The sequence below is a fragment of the Daucus carota genome, chromosome 1 (assembly GCF_001625215.2).
Source record: "Daucus carota subsp. sativus chromosome 1, DH1 v3.0, whole genome shotgun sequence".
NCBI lineage: Eukaryota > Viridiplantae > Streptophyta > Magnoliopsida > Apiales > Apiaceae > Daucus > Daucus carota.
Window position 1 is genome coordinate 12,048,298 of NC_030381.2, and position 21,459 is coordinate 12,069,756.

At 35.4% G+C, this 21,459-nt stretch overlaps 1 protein-coding gene and 1 pseudogene across 1 annotated transcript; both read right to left on the reverse strand.

Annotated features, from left to right (window-relative positions):
- Positions 1 to 5,394: 5,394 nt before the first annotated feature.
- On the reverse strand, positions 5,395 to 7,056 carry LOC108204073 (beta-amyrin 6-beta-monooxygenase-like; annotated as a pseudogene).
- Positions 7,057 to 17,897: 10,841 nt separating this feature from the next.
- LOC135152107 (uncharacterized) lies at positions 17,898 to 18,560 on the reverse strand (the record flags this gene model as incomplete). Its single annotated transcript, XM_064091939.1, has 1 exon — positions 17,898 to 18,560. A coding segment is annotated over exon 1 (663 nt), but the record flags the coding sequence as incomplete, so codon positions are not given.
- Between the last annotated feature and the right edge of the window lie 2,899 nt (positions 18,561 to 21,459).

Below are 21,459 nucleotides of genomic sequence, written 5' to 3' on the forward strand. Positions count from 1 at the left end.
TTTGGGCTGCTTCCTGTGCCCGTCAAATACAATACTAATCAAGAATCATTTACATTATCATAAAATCAATATATGATTCCTATTTTATAGATCCTATTTTATTTGTTAATTACTATTATTTTATAATTCATATTTATTAGTTAAAAATCATTATTCTTTAATGGTTTTAATTTTTTTGCTATTAGTTTTTTTAATGATTATATCTTTACAATCCTTTATTTTCTATTCGAAATTTAAGAAAATTATAAGACTAAATCGAAAATAAAAATTGTACATATTACCTTACATATCTTAAATATAAATTGCATTTTATCTATGATTGTTAGTTTAAATAAATATAATCCTATTCCTTTCATGATTCCTAAATAAGAAAAGAATTATATTTCCTTTAGAATCCAAAAAGAAAAAAATTGTATTAACTTTTGGAATCCTTGAACTTGATTTTTTTAAATAAAATTATATTTTCAATCCAAAATTTAATAAAATTATAAGAAAAGAATTTTATTATTTTTAGATTTCAATAAAAGAAGAATTGTATTACCTTTAAGATCTTTGAACTTGATTTTTTGGATTATAATTTTATTTTATATTCGAAATTCAAGAAAATCATAAGACTAAATCGAACATATTGGTTGTAAGTTTATGCATACAATTTGAATGAGGTTGCGAAGATCTTAAAAATGTTTTCATGATAGAGATGCTATCTTCTTGGTCATTATGGAACGACATGGTCATTATGGACCGACGCTAAAGAATCGTTGCATAAAGCATTTTCTGTACTAGTGTTAGCGCTACGAACCTGTTTAGACAATTTGATATTCCGGAAGATGCTGGTTTTTATTTTGGGAAATTCTCAATGGTACACTTCTAGTTTTGGCTTTTCCAAATGGTACGCAAAATGTTTTTGACTTTTGGTTGGTACACTTATACTATTCTAATGTTCTGTGTCATACCCCTCCCGTCAACATCTGTTAATCAAACGTTAACTTCTTCTCAATTAAACCTTAAATAAATTTAAAAAAAATAAAAAAAGAGAAGAAATTACAGCCGGCATAGGTTGAAAGTCAAACGGATAACCACGACACAAACACGCTGGTTTACATAAAATTGGGAATTAGGGTTTTGAGATACAGAGGTCACAACAGCTTGAAATCAAAAGAAAATAGAAGGTCGATTATCTCGATTAGGTGCGGCCTGGTGAAGGCAGGAGATTGTGGGGTGGTGCGTTTTGTTGCGGCGGAGGGATGAGGTGGAGTACGGGTGATTAAGGGAGAGATGGTGGGTAGAGGTCGGAGGTTGCTGTTATTGATGGGTCTCTTGTGGGATGAGGGGTTTCATCATAGCCAACCGGTGATAAAGGAGTTAGATAGTTGGTGGAGAAAGGCCGGCGATGGTGGTAGTGAGGTTATGTTGTTGCCATAAGCTACCCTTTATCAGCAACTCTCCTGAGCCTTGTTTTTAGGAGTAACCTGGGAAGCAGAGCGGTGGTAATTTCAATAGGCTGTAATTTCTTCCGAATCTTTTTTTTTTTGATTTTAGTTTAGCTTTAATTGAGGAGAAGTTAACGTTTGATTAACAGATGTTGACGGGAGGGGTATGACACAGAACGTTAAAATAGTATAAGTGTACCAACCAGAAGTCAAAAATATTTTGCGTACCATTTGGAAAAGTCAAAACTAAAAGTGTACCATTGAGAAATTCCCTTTTATTTTTTAGATATATAATTTGAGAAAAGCTAATAAAATAAGATTATAAATTTTATAACTTTTGAAAATAAGAATTATATTTTTTAATTATATTTGTTCTATAATTATTATTTTGAATAAATAGAATCCTAATCATTTATGATTCCTAAATAAATAAAAGAATTGTACTATCTTTGCAATCCTTTTATCTATACAATACTTGAACCTGATTTTCACATTATAATTTTATTTTCTATATTCTTGATTTTATTTTCTATTCTAAATTTAAGAAAATTATTTTATATATATATAATTTGGAAAGAATTTATAAAATAAGACTGTAATTTTATAACTTTCGAAAATAAGAATTACATATTTTTATCGTATTTTTTCAATGATTGTTACATTAAATAAATAAAATCATACTCCTTTTACGATTCTTGAATACAAAAAAGAATTGTATCACCTTTGCAACCCTTGAACCTCATTTTAAGATTTTAAGTTTATTTTCTATTTAAAATTTAAGAAAATTATTTGTTAGATATAAAGTTTAAATTTTTTTTAATAAAATAGGACTATAAGTTTATAACTTTTGAAAATAAGAATTGTATTTTTAACCTGATTTTTAGGTAATAATTTTATTTTCAATTTGAAATTTAATTAAGAAAATTATAAGTCTAAATTCAATAATTCTAGATACGCTGAGATAATAAATTTTATGATTTGAACACATCATGTTATCTAATTTATTATTTGTGTCTACTATTTAGACTCTTAAACACAGTTGTGATTACGTACCTAGTATTAGATTATTCTTCTATATATCTTATCGAAAATAAAATTTTATAATATAAAATTCAACTACATCTAAGAATTATCTTCAAATCCTAAATATAAATTGTGTTTTATCTATTATTTTTAGTTTAAATAAATATAATCCTATTCTTTTTAGGATTCCTAAATAAGAAAAGTATTGTATCATATTTAGAATCCAAAAAGATATACTAAATAAGAAAGAATTATATCATCTTTAGAATTCAATAAGAAAAGAATTGGATTACTCTTAGAATTCTTGAACCTGATTTTTTTTATTATAATTATATTTTATCCAAAATTTAAGAAAAATTAGAAAACGGAATCGAACAATTCTAGAGGCGCTACATCCTCCTTTATATATATATATATATATATATATATATATATATATATATATATTGATTAATCTGGATGCATGACTTTATCAAATTATTGTCAAATTTTTAATTTTAAGTGGAATGTACAAATATCAAATTTGATAAATGGGATAAATATGAAAGACATGACTTTTTCAGTTCAAATATATCAAATTAGTCATTTATTTCAAAATTGACTTAATTTTGTTATTAATTTAAAATTTTATATCACGTAAACTATCTGTCAGTGACTGAATTGATGCAAAATTTCAACATTTGTGATGACTAAGTTGATATGAATTTTTGATTGATAATAAGATTGGTTCAGTTTTGAAATGAGTGACTAATGTGATATTTTTGGACCGAACGAGATTATATTTATTACCTTGATAAATGCAATCGAGAAAGAGGTCGCTTTTATATAAAAGTGACCGAATATAATAGATGCATCATTTGTGAGTGGTCAATCTTTTCAATTGTGTTTTCTTAAAAATGATTTTATTCTATCTATATAGCTAAATACAAATCTTTTTTACCGTGACTTTTGTAGAGTGGGTGTTAACCCAATTCCTATACTGAAAAAATTAGAAAGATTTGTCTTGAATATGAGCAGTTAAACAACTTCATTAGTATGACGCCTTTCGAGAAGAATCCAAAAACAAATTCGTGAAGGCTGGCCACGATCTAGAGCAAATAATTTCATACTAATCGGTAGTTGTGTGATGAGAGAGGCTTTCCAACACTACAAAGGTCTTGGATGGCTTGTGTCGAAAGTCTTCTTAACTAAGAAAATGAGGAATCACATATAAGTAGTGAAGGTACAAGGGTCAGAGGATTGTGGTTGTTGGATTGAGAAGAGATTGTGAAATAGGTGTCTAACACAAATCCTATATCGGGAAAAAAGAATTTCTTTTAAATATAAACATCCGTGAGGGTCGGGCTACAACCTAAAACGGATAATATCATACAAACACGGAATTATAAGCTATTGTGTGATCCAATAATTTTTAACCAATTATTTGTGTGATGATAATCGAATTCTTGTAATAATAATGATAAAAGGGTACACAATATTATAGGAGTAAGTAGATACGTATAGAGGTGAAACTAACTGATGTCACGACTCATGAATACCTAAAATGAATGTGCATGATTTAATATTCTCTTGTAATAATAATGTTCATATACTATACAGTGGGATTTCCAACATAAAAGAGTTCACTAGTTGATACTATACTAGCAGTATGCTTGAACTGCGTTGATTAACATATAACTATTGGTTACACACACGGACAGTCAGAAAATTCATAGGGTCAAAATATTTTAACATATTTTTACAAGGAATTAACATGACCTCTTTTATCAACATACCTCAAGATAACAATTATTTGTTCTTTTACTGATATATCACGTGATTCATCAATCAAAATAGCAAAGAAATCATCTCCTAAATCACGAATAATGTAATTAAGAGTTTCAACCACAGAAGCATTGACAATGTCATGTTAAATGTTTGGAGACGATATCTTAAGATTTTCTGGAGCATTTTTTCCAACAACTTCATCAATTTCCTTATTATGTGCAGCCAAATTTTTTAAAATTTCAAGAAAATTTCCTGGATTTATTGATTCATCAGATTCATCATGACCACATAAAGGAAGACCACGTCTTAAAAGAAAACGAAGACATCAATTGAAGCAACGAGTTCGATATTTATTTTTAATCAGCTTTGAATGCCTATTAAATGTCACATCAATATGTTGATTTTGTTACATCAAATTTTCACATTTTTTCTAGGCTTGATTATGTGCACTGTTAAGGCCTTCACATGCAAATCTAATCTCTTTTTTTGTTCCAAGCATCAAAACCCTCTTTAACAAGGGCATCCCCACCTTATTTTTTACAGCTTCTTTTTCTGCACTATACTCCAACCACAATTTATATTCATTGAACCAATTAGGATTGAAACGCCGTAACAAATTCCCAATTTTACGTTTTTTAAAATTATTAGAGGGTTGACATGCTCCTTTTTGTAAATAAGCTCTTCTTACCTTTTCTTTGAGATTGGGATGATAATATGAAGTTAGAATTTGCAATCCGGGATCTACAGGAAGGTTGCGCAATTCAACTTCTTGTTTTTGTTGAATTGGAAATCTGCTTCTAGTTACAAACCTATCCATTTTATATTATTATACCTAATTTGCTTCTTGTTTAGTGCTTTAGTGGGAGGGTGGATATAATAAAGTGTTAAGCGAAAAGTAGAAGGTAATTAAGATTTGCAAGCGGGTTTTATTATTTTGCTGCTTTTTTTTTGTTTACAGAGAGGATCGGGGTCAAACCGATTTCTAATATGAGTTCAAAGTTTATTATAATAATAATTATATAGATAAAATAAAAAAATTTATGGGTTCAAGTGACCCCTATATTATGGCTATAGATACGCCACTGGACTTACACACTCACACAACACTTAATAATAGTGTTACGTGGGTACATTCTTAAAATTTGTTGCATTTAAGAGTACATATAGCTAGTGTTCATTTCTTATGAGGGATTAGGCGAAGTGAAACACCTTTCATCGGTGCTGAGAAAACATGCAACAGTTTTCTGGGACTGACATTCTCCAGTCTGAATTTTGTAACAATGTTGTGCAGAAAAACCAGAATTTCGAGTCGAGCATACTCTTTTCCAGGACACATTCTACGTCCCCCACCGAAAGGTACAAAAATGAATGGAGCAATTCGATTCCCTTCAAATCTTGATGGATCAAACTTTCCTGGTTCATGAAAGTACTCCGGATTGTAGTGTGTGGTATATGTCGTCCAATATGCCTACAAGTAAAAGCAAGTTATGCAAATGTAGTGTCCTATAGAATTTTTCTGAGTAGGGAACATTTTTGTAAAGTGTACAGAATAATGGTTTTTGAGCAGAATGAATTAAGTACATTATTAGTTATTATACCTTCATTCCCTTTTGAATGGTGATACCGGCAAATTTAAAATCAGTTATAGCATCTCTGAAGGTACCTTGACCAGCTGGCATCAACCTCAGAGCTTCGCAAACCACATTCCAAGAATATTTCATTTTCTGAACGTCTTCCCACTTCAGTGATTGGACGATTTCCTTTGAATTGGCTATTTCCATTTGTTCTGTAATTTTTTCAGGTTTTAGAGAATTAAGCAGGGGCGTGAGTTGGACCATCACAATGCACAAACAAATAAAAATGATACCTTCGTAAACCTTGTTATAGATATGTGGAAGCTCGGATAAATACTTGAGCACAAAGGTTACAACAGTGCTTGTGGTCTCATAACTCGTGAAGAGCAAACCAATAATGTTGTTGCATATCTCCTTTGCGCTCATATATTTCCCTTTGCCATCAGTCACCAGCAACAATTGAGAAAGATAATCTTGACCTGTAAATGATTTGTTATTACTAGGATTCTCCATCAACATTGCATTTTTCCTCTCAGTAACGAGCTTCATAAGTTCCTCTCGTAGCAATTTTCCAGCCTTAATGGCTCTATTATAAGCAGTGTCTGGCAGATCAAAAGGGACACAATAGATTCCATCAGCAACAGGATCAAAGTACTTGGCCAGCTTTCTGACAAGCTCATCATCAACAACATTCTTAAAAAATCTGCATGATAGACCGAATGTGTACTTCCTTGACATTCGAAGCACATCTAGTACCTCCTTACCAGCCCATTCGGACTCCACGTGCTCTCGTGCCAAATGATCCATCAGTAGAATGTACTCTTTAAGAGCTTCCGGACTCAAAATATTATTTATAGAACTCAGAAAGACTGCTGTGATTTCATCCATCGAGGCGCCCTCATCAAAGTCCGGAAAATATAGGGGCTTTCTCACAAACAGTGGCCACCAGGACCTGACCAGTTTGGTGAAGAGCATTTTGTTCCCTTCTGGCCCGTAGAAGACAGCCATTTTTTCTCCGAATTGGGCTGTTTGGAATACATTTGCAGAGTATTTTTCCATTCTTTCGCTGATAAATTTTTGCGGACCTAACAGAGCATACTGGATTGATTCACCTACCAGTGGCCACCCCCTGATCCTGGGGGGAACTTTACATTCGAGCCTCCATCCTCTGGTTTTCGCGAAATAAAGAAAATGAAAACGAGTGATACAGGAAGAATTAGTAATGCAAGTATATATGAATTCATGATCAATAGTGACTCCATAGCTAGAAAATTCACTTCATATATCAAGTGTAAGAAGCAAATGCGGTCTGAGCTTAGCTGCAGCAAGCTTTAAATTTTTGTGCTAAAGCATTTATCATGCATGGTCTATATTTACAAATAACTTGCAATATAGCACAAAGTGTAATAACCGATAAAACTTGCCAATGATGGGACGATCAAATTTAATAAACTTAAATGTAAAGGTATAAAATTGATTACAAACGTCTAGTTGCAGAATTTGTGAATTGTTTTAGTATAAGCCATATGCTTGTAAATTTGTCAATCATTTTAGTTAAAATTTATCAATCATTTTAGCAAATGTCTGGTTCTAAAATTGATGAGAAACGTATGGTTGCAAAATTGGTCAATTGTTTTAGTATAACCATGTGCTTGTAAAATTTATCATTTATTTTAGTAAACATCTGGCCGTAAAATTGGTTACAAACTTCAGGTTACATGGTCAACGAAACGACAACACTCTAGTCGTCACACACCTGTAGAATGTACGGATACCAAAATCAAAATCACATGTAATCCATTAAAATTCATAAACTAAACACAATCCATTAATATCTCAATCGAATACACCCCTTTAGAGTTGAAAAAAATAAAAAGTCATGGATCAGACAGAGCTCGAAGAGTCAGAGAGAAACGCATATACATTTAATATAAAAATTTAATATGATATTTTTGAAAAATATACTTTTTATACATTCTTTAATAAAAAATATATATATTAAATCCTTATATTTGCATATAATTGTGTACAAATTTATACATGTATATATATTATATATAAACTTATATTTTTTACATAAAAATATACTTATTTATTTGAAAATGTATTTATATCGCATACATTCATGTATATAAATTGAAAACCCATATCCGACATTAATTAACCATATACTTTTGTGTTCGTGCAGTAAAAATTGAAATCCAAACATTAACGTGTTGTGTTCGTATTGTGTACCAAATTGCTTGGTCTAACCCGTACCAGAGTGATTAGAGGAAGATAATTGATGATAGCCTATGATGCTCGAGAATGTATGGGACGAAGACACATCAAACTTAAAAATCTTCAATATTGTTAAATTGATGTTCAATTTGATAGAATTTTTTGAGGCAAGTTAATCTTAGAAATTAATTATTCAAAGTATTTTATTACATACTGTAAACTGTAAGGTAACACATTTTACAAAGATCGGAACTCAATCTGCATGAGAACTTGGAGCTTAAAAATAAATACAATCATCGAATTGCAGGGCTAGTTATGTTTGGTGAGGAATGAGGCGAACTGGGAGACCTTCCATTGGGACAGGGGAAGCATGGAAGACTATCTTCTCTTGGGAATTCAGTTTCTCCAATTTGAATCTAGTTACAACGTTGTACATAAATACTAGTATTTCAAGTCGAGCATACTCTTTTCCTGGACACATGTGGAGCAGGTCCACTCCCTTGAAATCTTGATGGATCAAATGTTTCTGGATCGGCAAAGTACTTTGAATTCTTGTGTGTTGTATGCACCATCCAAAATGTTTGCAGACAAGAATGATTAGTATGCATAAAATGATTTAGCATGTTGGAAATTCATAAGTGAACTGAGAATCTGAGTTTAGAAGGTCATTTTGAGCTCCATCGAATATTACCTTCCATCCCTTAGGATGTTAAATATATCCAGTCACAACCACTTGACACAAACAAGTGTGAGGAGTAGCTCAGCTCAGATCGTGTCTGTTACAAACTGTCACATCAGCAATGACACATCAGCAAAGCAGTTATAACAGATTCTACACTCCACCACCACCAAGCAATAGTATAAATATAGATGCACTCTGTAGTCTTTAGTCAGTTAGTTAATAGTTCTCTATACACTATTATGATAGCTCTCTTTAGTTCATTCTCTGGTAGATTACAGTGTACCTAGTTGTTATTCTTGTGCTTGCTTCTGTAACACATTGTTTTAGTAATGGAGTATTTTGAAGTTTTCTGAGAAAACTGACATGGTATCAGAGCCTGTACAACGGTTCTTGGAGCATTGACATTTTCGCATTCATTCACTTGGTAAAATCACTCTGATCTATTGATTCTTCGTCTCTAATTTCGATTTTGTTGCGTTGAATTGCTTCGATCTATCATTTTTCGATCTGTCTGATTGTTCATGTTTTAGCAATTTGTGTCTCTATCGAATTGTTGATTATTTCTCTCTCGATCTGTTGTTGTTTATCGATCTGTTGTCGATTTTCTATTATTGCATTCTTGATTGAACTATTTCTGCAAATTTCTACAAATCTCGATTAGTCATCAATGGCTACATATTATGATCTCTGTCAAAATTCCACATCTCCATACTATATTCAACCATCTGATAACCCTGGTATGGAGCTAGTTTCGTTCCAATTTGATGGTACTGGTTTTGGTGATTGGAAACGTTCTATGTTGATTAGTTTGTCTGCTAAAAACAAAGTTGGATTTATTGATGGTACTATTGCTAAGCCACTTATTACTGATGATCATTATCGATCTTGGGAAAGATGCAATAGCATGATGATATCTTGGTTACTTAGTGTTCTTGATCAAACAATTGCTCGTAGTGTTTTGTATTTTCGTACTTCTAGGGACATTTGGCTCAATCTTGAAGAACGATATGGACAATGGTCTGGTACACTTTTATATGATGTTCAGCAGAGTTTGTATGAAATTAAAGAGGGGCAAGATAGCGTGTCTACTTACTACACTAAGATCAAGATGATCTGGGATCAACTTGATGTTATTGATCCATTACCTGACTGCACAAATTGTGCTCAAAGATTGGTAAAATCTCAAGAAGACAGACGGCTTGTTGAGTTTCTCATGAAACTGAATGAAGGATTTGAGGTCATTAGAGGAAGTATTTTGGTCATGTCACCTTTGCCATCCATTTCCCATACATACAGATTGTTGTTGCAAGAAGAGAATCACAAGAAATTGGTTCATACACCATCTCAGACAAGTGATGATACTCCTATGGCTTTGCTGCAAATAGAAGGCCTTTTCCTGACAAATTCAAGACACAAAACTCTAGACAAGCCTACACAGAAAACAAAGGCAGGTTTAACAACTACTTTTGTGACCACTGCAAAATGTCAAGCCATACTTCTCAAAGATGTTACAAACTGCATAGATATCCTCCAAATTATAAGCAGGATAGGGACACAAGAACAGCTGCAAATGTCCATGCTGAAGGCACAGAGGGTAATCCCAATCTTGATAACAAAAATGTTGGTTTTACTGAAGCTCAGTATACTCATCTTCTATAGTTGTTGGGAAAGAATCTGAATGATGAGGAGTCTGCAGGCGCTAGTCACCCAAAAGGTGCATATGTTGCAGGTAAGATCTGTCTGGCTACACTGGCAACTTCAAAATGGATAGTTGACAGTGGAGCAACTAACCATATGTGTCATGACCTCTCTATGTTTTCATCTGGTAGCAATATTCAGAATTCAGACATTTCTGTTACAATACCTAATGGAAAACAAGTATTGGTATCTCAGATAGGCACTGTGAAAATAAATGATGATATCATTCTCAAAGATGTTCTTTACGTTCCAGAATTCACTTTCAATTTGATATCTATTCCAAAACTCTGTCGGGATTTGTCTTGTTCTGTAACATTTAATGATAACAATTGTTTTCTTCAGAGTCCATCAATGACACCAATGCATCTTGGTAGTTTTCACAGTGGATTGTACTATCTAGAAGATCAGCCTGTTCATCACAAAAATTCAGAGAACATGTCAACTGCTTTAGTCACAGAATCAGACCAGTCAAAGATCAAGCTATGGCACCTTAGGATGGGTCACCTGCCAGTTCCAATGTTACATCACATCAAAGATATATTTGATAAACCTTGTAAGCTGTCCACAGTCTGTCAAATTTGTCCTATTGCTAAACAAACTAGACAGTCATTTCCTATTAGTCAAAGTCAGTCAGACAAGCCTTGTTCCTTGTTGCATTTAGATGAATGGGGACCCTATAAGGATCTCACCTATAACAATTGTAGGTATTTTCTTACAGTTGTAGATGACTTCAGCAGAATGATTTGGGTATTTTTACTTCAATACAAATCTGATGTTGTGCAAATATTTCAAGATTTTGTGCTTCTTATTAAAAAGCAACATGGGTGCTCTGTGAAAACTGTTAGAACAGACAATGCATATGAATTAAGTGGGGGAGAATTACATAAATTCTATGTCTCCAAAGGTATTCAACATCAAAGCAGTTGTGTAAATACTCCACAGCAGAATGGAGTAGTAGAACGCAAACATAGACATTTATTGGACACTTCAAGGGCTCTTTATTTTCAATCAAGTGTTCCAAGTCAGTACTGGGGTGAGTGTGTTTTATGTGCCACGCATATAATAAATAGCTACCTGTTTTACACAACATTAGTCCTTATGAGAAGTTTTTTAAAGAACCACCTGATCTGTCATTTCTAAGGGTCTTTGGATGCCTATGTTTTGTTTCTACTAATTCACAGCACAGAGGAAAGTTTGACAAAAGAGCTGTTCCACATGTCTTATTAGGATATCTTCCTGGAAAGAAAGGTTACAAGGTACTCAATACTGATACTCTTCAAATTACTATTTCTAGAGATGTGATATTTCATGAGCAACACTTTCCATTTCATTTTTCACATGATGTCACAAAATCTGGCCAGTTTCAGTTCTTTTTACCAGTTGTGACTAACAATACAGTCATACCTGAGTATGAAATACCAGAAGCCTTTCTTACTGATCATCATACTGAGCAGAATACCAGTTCATTTGAACATGGACAAAGCTCTACAGATTCTGCTCACACTAGTTCTGAATCTGCCAATTCAGACTTACTACTTAGAAAAAGCACAAGAGTCCCAAAGCCTCCTTCGTTTTTAAAGGATTTTGTCTTGAATAACAGTCATGTGCAGTACTCTGAGAATGGACAATGGTGTAATCTCATATCATCACAATTTCTGTCTTCTCAACATCATGCCTTCATTGCTAACACTTCCACTTTGGTGGAACCTACCAGCTATATGAAAGCCTGTAAAGACCTTAGATGGGTGGAAGCAATGGATAAAGAGCTGCAGTCTTTACAGCATAACAAAACTTGGGAACTGGTTCCTTTACCAGCTTGTAAGAAGCCTATAGGATGCAGGTGGGTATACAAAATAAAACTGAAGGCTGATGGCAGTGTAGAAAGATTTAAAGCAAGATTGGTGGCCAAAGGTTTTAATCAGAAATGGGGCATAGATTATCAGGAAACATTTTCACCAGTCATTAAAATGACCATTGTCAGATGTATTCTAGCTCTAGCTGCCAGCAAGAATTGGGGTTTGCATCAATTAGATATCAATAATGCTTTTCTTCATGGAGATTTAAATGAAGAAGTTTACATGAGACCACCTGAAGGTTACTCACATCCACCAGGATATGTGTGCAGACTAATCAAGTCACTTTATGGCTTAAAACAGGGTTCAAGAATGTGGTTTGCCAAACTGCTAGGGGAATTACAGCTCAAAAGATTCATTCAGTCAAAAAATGACTATTCATCATTTATCAAGAGAGAAAACCAGTATACCACAATTATTGCTGTGTATGTGGATGATATTATCATCATAGGTGATAATAAGGATGAGATACAGCAACTTAAGGAGCATCTTCACATCACATTCAGTATTAAAGACCTTGGCCAACTAAGTTTTTTTCTTGAAATTGAGATTGGCTATATTGCATCTGGAATTACAATGTCTCAGGCCAAGTTCACTAGGGAATTATTGCAAGAGGCAAACATTGATACAACTAAATCTGTGGTCACTCCTTTACCACTCAACCTCAAGTTAAGAGCTGATGAGGGAGAATTATTTTCAGATCCTGAAAAGTACAGAAGCTTGGTAGGAAAATTGAACTTTTTAACTAATACTAGACCTGACCTGGCTTTTACTGTACAACACCTCAGTCAGTTTTTACAGAATCCAAGGGTGCCACATTTTCAGGCGTTAAACCATACTTTACAGTATGTTGCGTCTACTGCAGGACAAGGAATCACCTTGCATGCTACTGATCAGTTAGTCTTACAAGCGTTTACTGATTCTGATTGGGGAGCTTGCCAAGACTCTAGGAGATCCATTTCTGGTTATGTAATGTTACTTGGCAAATCTCCAGTTAGTTGGAAGTCAAAGAAACAAGGAATCGTGTCTAAAAGCTCAGTAGAAGCTGAGTACAGAGCCATGTCGAACGCTGCATCAGAAATTACTTGGTTAGTTTGTTTACTGGAAGAACTTGGTTTCACTAATTTAAAACCTATGGTACTGTAGGAACAATGGGATCTTGGCCCTGCGTTTTATGATACTTATCAAAAGTTCGAACAGAATATTAACCTTAATCGCTACGGCGCAAGCGATTCAAATCCACGTCTTCTACTGTATTCCTTGATTCTCCTTGGACGAAGTGTGGCCTTCGATCTCCCAAGGTGTGCCTCTCCTTAAAGCTCCGAAAACCCAAAACCCTAGCTGTCTCCTTGAGAAAAACGTCTGCCTCTCTCTGACTCTAGGATTAATTCGTTTTGGTGTGTCTTTCAGCTTTAGGAGAACGAGAATATATATAGGCTACAGCAGGGATCATGGATCATTAGGTCAGGCCTTCTAATGACATTCCGGGCCAGGCCCAATGTCATTAAATATTAATTCTATCCACTAAAGAACTAATATTTGCACTACCTTTCCTAATTCCGTAAATTAATTATTTAATTCGGCTCCCATATTAATTGCTTATAAATTCCCCATGTTTAAGATATCGCATATCCATTAATTAAATTAATTTCTGACAATTAATTTAATTAATATCTTTTATCCTTGATCATCCACTCAACCTTATAATTATGCAAGAACAAATCTGCCTGCAGGACTAAAGCATAATTATCTTTATGAGCTTTCAAGAGGACATCATCACCCGAATATATTTTTCGGACACGGTTTCCTTTTATAGTCAATATCCCACTCTGTATATAATGTCATTGCCCAATACATAAATTCGTAATTTAAAATAAATTACTTAATTTATGAGTCAAGGCATGTGCATTAAATACAAGTGTCAATCACTATATCCGGATTAAGAACTTAAGCATTAATAACATCATAGAATCTTAGTTCTTTATTGTCAGAATTAAAGAAACAATTATTCTACTATTTTGATCCCGTTCAATATACACAAAGTATATAAGTATTATTCAATAGTCAAGATAAACTATTTCCAAATAATACTTCAGCCATTCCTGTGGTTTGTCTAACACCACCTCGACTGTGAACCCTTTATTATATTATATAAGGAGTCTGACAATCTAATCTTCTGCCATCCCATTTCATACTAGATTGTCTACAATATATAATATACAGACAATGTGAAAACATGCATTCAAGATTCTCAAATAATTGTTATATACTTCAAACGAATATTTTAGTATAACCCTAACAATCTCCCACTTATACTCAAGATATTCTTTGAGTATATTAGTATTTATTACAAGCAATCCACTACCAACTATAATAACTATGTGACCAAGTATCTGACTCCTATCGCTTCCACGTGCTCCTGAAAAGCCTTAGCTGGTAAGCTCTTCGTGAAAGGATCTGCCCGGTTATCCTTCGATGCTATATCAGCCACAATGATATCTCCTCGCTTAACGAACTGTCGTATGAGGTGATACTTACGCTCTATGTGTTTCGCTGCCTTATGGGCCCGTGGTTCCTTGGTATTCGCCACAGCACCAGTGTTATCACAATAAATCGTGATTTGCTGTGGCAAATTAGGAACCACACCCAAATCCAGCAGGAAGTTTCGGAACCATATAGCCTCTTTGGCTGCCTCCGAGGCTGCCACATATTCGGCTTCCATGGTTGAGTCCGCGATGCATTTCTGCTTCACACTCCTCCATATTACGGCTCCACCTCCCAAAGTAAAAACACATCCCTAGGTGGACTTTCTCTTATCCTTATCCGTCTGGAAATACGAATCGGTATATCCCAGAGGCACTAAATCAGAGGACTTGTAAACCAGCATATACTCCTTAGTCCTTCGCAGGTACTTGAGTATTGCTTTTACAGCACTCCAATGTTCTTGTCCTGGGTTTGACTGGTATCTGCTAACCATGCCCACGGCAAAACAGATATCAGGCCTCGTACATAACATTGCATACATTAGGCTCCCACATGCCGAAGCATAAGGAACTGCCTTCATGTTCTCTATCTCCTTAGGTGTCGAAGGACATTGCCTCTTTGATAGAGTAACTCCATGTCTGAAGGGTAAATTACCCTTCTTGGAGTCCTGCATGTTAAAACGAGCTAATACGTCATCTATATAGGGCTCCTGAGATAAAGCCAACATCCTTTTCTTGCGATCCCTTATAAGTTTGATCCCAAGGATGTATGCTGCTTCACCTAAGTCCTTCATTATAAATTGTTTGAACAGCCATGCCTTTATTGAAGAAAACATATTAACATTGTTTCCAATGAGTAAAATGTCATCAACATAAAGCACTAGAAAAACCACTGCATTTCCCTCACATCTCTTATACACGCATGCTTCGCTTGGACATTGATCAAATCCATATGACTGGACTGCCTGATCAAAGCGAATGTTCCAATACCTAGAAGCTTGTTTAAGTCCATAAATAGACCTCTTCAGCTTACATACAAGATGCTCTTGGCCTTCTTTAATGAATCCCTCTGGTTGCTGCATATAGATGGTTTCCTCAAGATTTCCATTAAGGAAAGCTGTCTTGACATCCATTTGCCAAATCTCATAATCGAGATGAGCTGCTATAGATAAAAGAATACGGATTGACTTAAGCATGACTACTGGCGAAAAGATTTCCTCATAATCGATACCTTCTTTCTGAGTATACCCTTTCGCAACAAGTCTTGCTTTCCAGGCTTTCACATTTTTGTCTGATCCCCTCTTTTTCTTGTAGACCCACTTACATCCAATAGGTTTTACACCTTTGGGTGGTTCCACGAGCTCCCAGACCTGATTAGAATACATTGATTCCATCTCAGAATCCATTGCCTTTTGCCAAAGACTTGCATCTTTATCCTGTATTGTCTCTTCGTATGTCCGGGGATCATCATCATGTTCACCAGAGACCAAGTCCGAAGACTCTCCCAAAAACATGAATCTGTCGGGCTGTCGAACAACCCTCCCACTACGACGAGGAACTGGTGCGGTATTAGTGACCGGTTGCACAGTCTGCTGTGGTTGTTCTACTTGTACTACATGTTCATTATTCGTCCCTCCCACTAATTCCTCTAAAACGATACTACTCATGGGTTTGTGATTCATTATATAGTCTTCCTCTAAGAATCTTGCATTGGTGCTAACAGTGACATCCCGATCCTTAGGACTATAAAATAAATAACCTTTTGTTCCCATGGGGTAGCCTACAAACAGCTTTACTTCTGTACGAGATTCTAGCTTAGTCGCGTTCTTGTTCAACACATGTGCTGGACAACCCCATATCCGAATGTGTCTCAGACTCGGTTTGTCCCCGGTCCACAATTCTAAAGGGGTTTTAGGAACCGACTTAGAAGGTACTAAGTTCAGAAGATAAGCTGCTGTCTCTAAGGCATGTCCCCAAAAGGACTTGGGTAAATCCGAATAACTCATCATCGATCTAACACTCTCTAAAAGAGTCCGGTTCCTTCTCTCTGCTACACCGTTCTGCTGGGGTGTGCCTGGTGCAGTCAACTGGGATTCTATCCCATTCTCTGATAAATATTCCCTGAATTCCCCAAGCAAGTATTCGCCACCACGATCAGATCGTAGTGACTTGATACTTTTATTATGTCGCTTCTCCGTTTTAGCTTTGTACTCTTTGAATTTCTCAAAGCACTCAGACTTACGGTGCAACAAATAAACGTATCCATATCTAGAATAATCGTCAATAAAAGTGACGAAATACTCATAACCACCTCTTGCTTGGATATTCATAGGTCCACATAAATCAGAGTGAACCAATCCTAACACTTCTTTGGCTCTATTCCCCTTTGCCTTAAAAGGCCTTTTGGTCATTTAACCTTCCAAGTAGGATTCACAAACTGGAAATGGCTCCACTGCCAATGAGCCTAAAGGCCCGTCTACTACCAGTCTTTGAATCCTCCTCAAGTTAATATGACCTAATCTCAAGTGCCAAAGATATGTTTGGTTCAAACTAGAAGGTTCCTTTCTTTTATTAGAGGTAGAAGATGTGTTGTTCAATACCCTATGTTGTAGTTGCAGTGCGGGTTGACTAGGATTAATTATATACAAATTGTCTTGCAATGTACCAGAACATATAATCCGTTTATTCATCATAATAGAAACATTACGATCCAAATAAACATTATAACCATCCATAGCAAGTTTAGAAACCGAAATCAAATTCCTTCTAAAAGAAGGTACATAAAGACAATTGTTCAAAACCAAAATCCTATCAGAACTAAAAGATAAATGAATAACTCCTACTGCAACTACTGCTACTTTCGTAGCATCTCCCATGAACACGTAGATCTCACCATCTCTAAGCATTCTGGATTGCTGGAACCCCTGCATAGAGTTACAAACATGATCAGTGGCTCCAGTATCTACACACCAAGTGCTCGTAGATATAGCCGCTACAAATGTTTCTGTAACTAGAGAAAGAGACATACCAGTATTGTTTGTCTTCTTAGGAAGAGGACAATCCTTTTTCCAGTGACCCGACTGCTTGCACCGGTAGCACTTCCCTTTAGGCTTTTTCACACCACCTTGAACACCCACTGCCTTCACAGCTTTCTGTGTCTGAGCCTTTTTCTTCTTCTTATTGCCTTTCGGCTTAGAGGAAGAACCTTTCTCAACCACATTCACTTGAACACTCTGGCGAAATAATCCTTCAGCTGCCTGAAGTTCTGTCAGCAGTTCCGCAAGACTATACTGCCTCTTGTTCATGTTGTAATTCAAGCGGAACTGCTCAAAACTCTTGGGCAAGCTCATAAGGATAATGTTAATCTGGGTTTCCCCGTCAAGCTCCGCACCAAGGATCTCTATCTCATTCAGATGTGACATCATCTTGAGAACATGATCCCTTACAGGTGTACCTTCAGCCATCTGAGTGTTCATTAAAGCCTTCATGGCTACTTGCCTAGCAGCCCTATTCTGATCTCCAAAAAGTTCCTTGAGATTAAAGAGCATATCCGAAGCAGTGGCCATAGCTTGATGCTGATGCTGCAAAACACCCGACATTGCTGCCAGAATGTAACATCGCGACATCTCATCAGCCTTTGTCCACCGCTTATAATACTCTTTCTCCTCATCAGGAGCATCAGCAGCGGGCTGCTCAGGCTTGGGTTCATAAGTGCAAAACTTGTACTCCTCAGCAGTCAACACAATGTCCAAATTACGTTTCCATTCAATATAGTTAGGTCCGGTAAGTTTGTTATCCTTAAGTATGGTGAACAGTGGATTAAACCCCATTATATCCTGAGAATCATGCATGAAAAAATCACATTACACATAAAGAAGGGTGCATAAAAAATTAAGTCCTATTGGTTCCTCTAACAATTATTAAAATTAAATGTACTAACGTTTAAACACCATAAGTTTCTGGTATGTCACGATGGGTGACATGTATACCACCTATATTTGTTTAAACGTTACTTCGGTCCTATTACTAAACAATAAGCCACGTTGGGGTGGTCTATATTATTTTTCATAGCTAAGTGTATACCATCATCAAATCTTAAATTACCCGAAACCTATGGAACTTGGTACGCCACGATGGGCGGCATGTATACCTTCCAATATTTCTCGAATAGAATACTTCAATTCAATATTCGTGTCTGGTTTGACTTCTAGGCAGTGGAGGAGTCACATCGGTCTCACTTATACCCATAAGCCTTAGAAATCGCCCCAAATCAGAGATAAAGAAAATTCGTATCTATTCGTATTAATTCAAGAAGTTTGTTCCAGTAATATCTATAACATTCTAGGCACCATAAATTACATGCCACGATGGGTGACGTATACATAATTTATATTCGCCTTATATGTTAAATTACATACAAACAATGATGGAGACCATGGGATTTAATACCATATTAACTCCCTCTCCCACTTAGAATTTACTTTGAGGATTTTAATCTAGATGCATCGCCCTATGTTATTTCTTCGAAGTCCACATGCATATTATCATGGTTATAGCAACATAAAGAACACATAAAGAACACATAACATGGCAGCATACTAGCATGATTAAACCATTAATTAAAAACATCCCTATGTCCATGTCATTCTAGCATGCGAAGGGTTAGTATCACATGGCATAACAACACAGACAAGAAACACATAGTAGCAATAATCAAGAAAAGGCAGAAATTATGTAAAACATAATGAAACACATCCACTATTATGGCCCCGGAAAAACATCTTCGAAATCATCCTTCAAAAAATTCCGAAAATCTTCGAGAGCCCGTTTGGAGGCCTAAACAGCCTCAGAACGCCCTGAAAAACTGCACCAAATGGACTACGTCTAGTTCTGCCGTCCCCGAAAAGATATTATGCGCCCAAATCGGACATCGTATGCAAAAGTTACCCTAAATAGCAGCGGCAACAGATCGCAGCAGCGGAAGATCTCTGTTTCTTGCAGCCCCGTTGATCAAACTATTACATACAAATTGTACAGGCGAACCAGCCTATTCTATTACATCAGATCATAATCTAAAACAATTACAAATTGAATTACAAGATTAAACTATCACGATCAACCCTCGTGATTTACAACAGCCACGATGAACCACATGGAATCCAAACATAACAGAATAATTAAAACACGGCCATAATAGTGGACAACGACCTGCATCACAGAATCACTATATACATGCATATATAATCATGACATGGACTGCATATCATAAATCGCAGAACCGCAACCTGGCTCTGATGCCATTGTAGGAACAATGGGATCTTGGCCCTGCGTTTTATGATACTTATCAAAAGTTCGAACAGAATATTAACCTTAATCGCTACGGCACAAGCGATTCAAATCCACGTCTTCTACTGTATTCCTTGATTCTCCTTGGACGAAGTGTGGCCTTCGATCTCCCAAGGTGTGCCTCTCCTTAAAGCTCCGAAAACCCAAAACCCTAGCTGTCTCCTTGAGAAAAACGTCTGCCTCTCTCTGACTCTAGGATTAATTCGTTTTGGTGTGTCTTTCAGCTTTAGGAGAACGAGAATATGAAAGGCATATGTTCAGCCTATTTGTATTTAAAGAGGTACAACTCAACTCAGATAAGAAAGCTCAGTAAATAGCAAGTCATCGGAATCAGTACGAAGAACGTCAAATGATTTATGGAAATCATATGTCAGATAAGTTCAGGATGCTGCTGCACGCCACTGAAAGAAGTTCATTAATATGTTCAAGCCTCAGTGCACAAATAATCTTTTGTGGCACGTCCAGGAATTCAGAAGACATAAAGTTTCTATACTTTATTTCATCAGAAGATTCCATTTAATGAAGATGTACGTACAAGACGAAGACTCGACGAACTAACCAAATTCTTATTGTTTATTTGACGAAGAATATTTGATTTAACTAGATACAGATGAACCAGACAGTACATCTATGTATCAGTTATCCAAATTAAATATTTGAAGTCAAGCAGAAGTGGTAGTTCGCTCGTTCGACAAATCAAGAAGAAATTATTCAAGTTTAAAGAAGACCGGAAGTTGTTCTACTGAAGATTGTGTGATTAAATATTTTAATAGACTATTATTTCACTTCTCAAATAATTATATTAATTATGTAATTTATTTATTAAATTAATTCACTCTCGAATTAATTTAATTTATGAATTTATATGATTAAATTAATTAAGTGAATAATTTTCTATTTTAATATACCATTTTATTTCTTTATTTAATCACAAAAATCACCTCAGCAAGACAATTCTGGATTGTCTTGCCGAGTGGATTCATCATGCTTCCAAGACAATTCTTCATTGTCTGCATTAGCCTTGATTGAATCAGCAAGACAATCTCTAATTGTCTTGCCGATTCATTTCAATGGTGTGCAAGACAATCCTTGAAGATTGTCTTGCCGAAGGCATGTGTAAGTCTGCAAGACAATCTGTTTGTCTTGTCTTGCCGAGAGACACACTTCCAGCAAGACAATCTGTTTGTCTTGTCTTGCCGAATGCTTAAGGTGTGCAAGACAATCCTCCATTGTCTTGCCGTTTGTAGTGTTTGTCTTTCTGACAAAGGAATTGTCTTCCCTTCCCTTTTGATTGTCTTACTGACTTGGTTGAAGCTTGGTAGACAATCTGAGATTGTCTTCCCTTGCCCCTTATTGTCTTGCCCAAGCCTAGATTGTCTTACC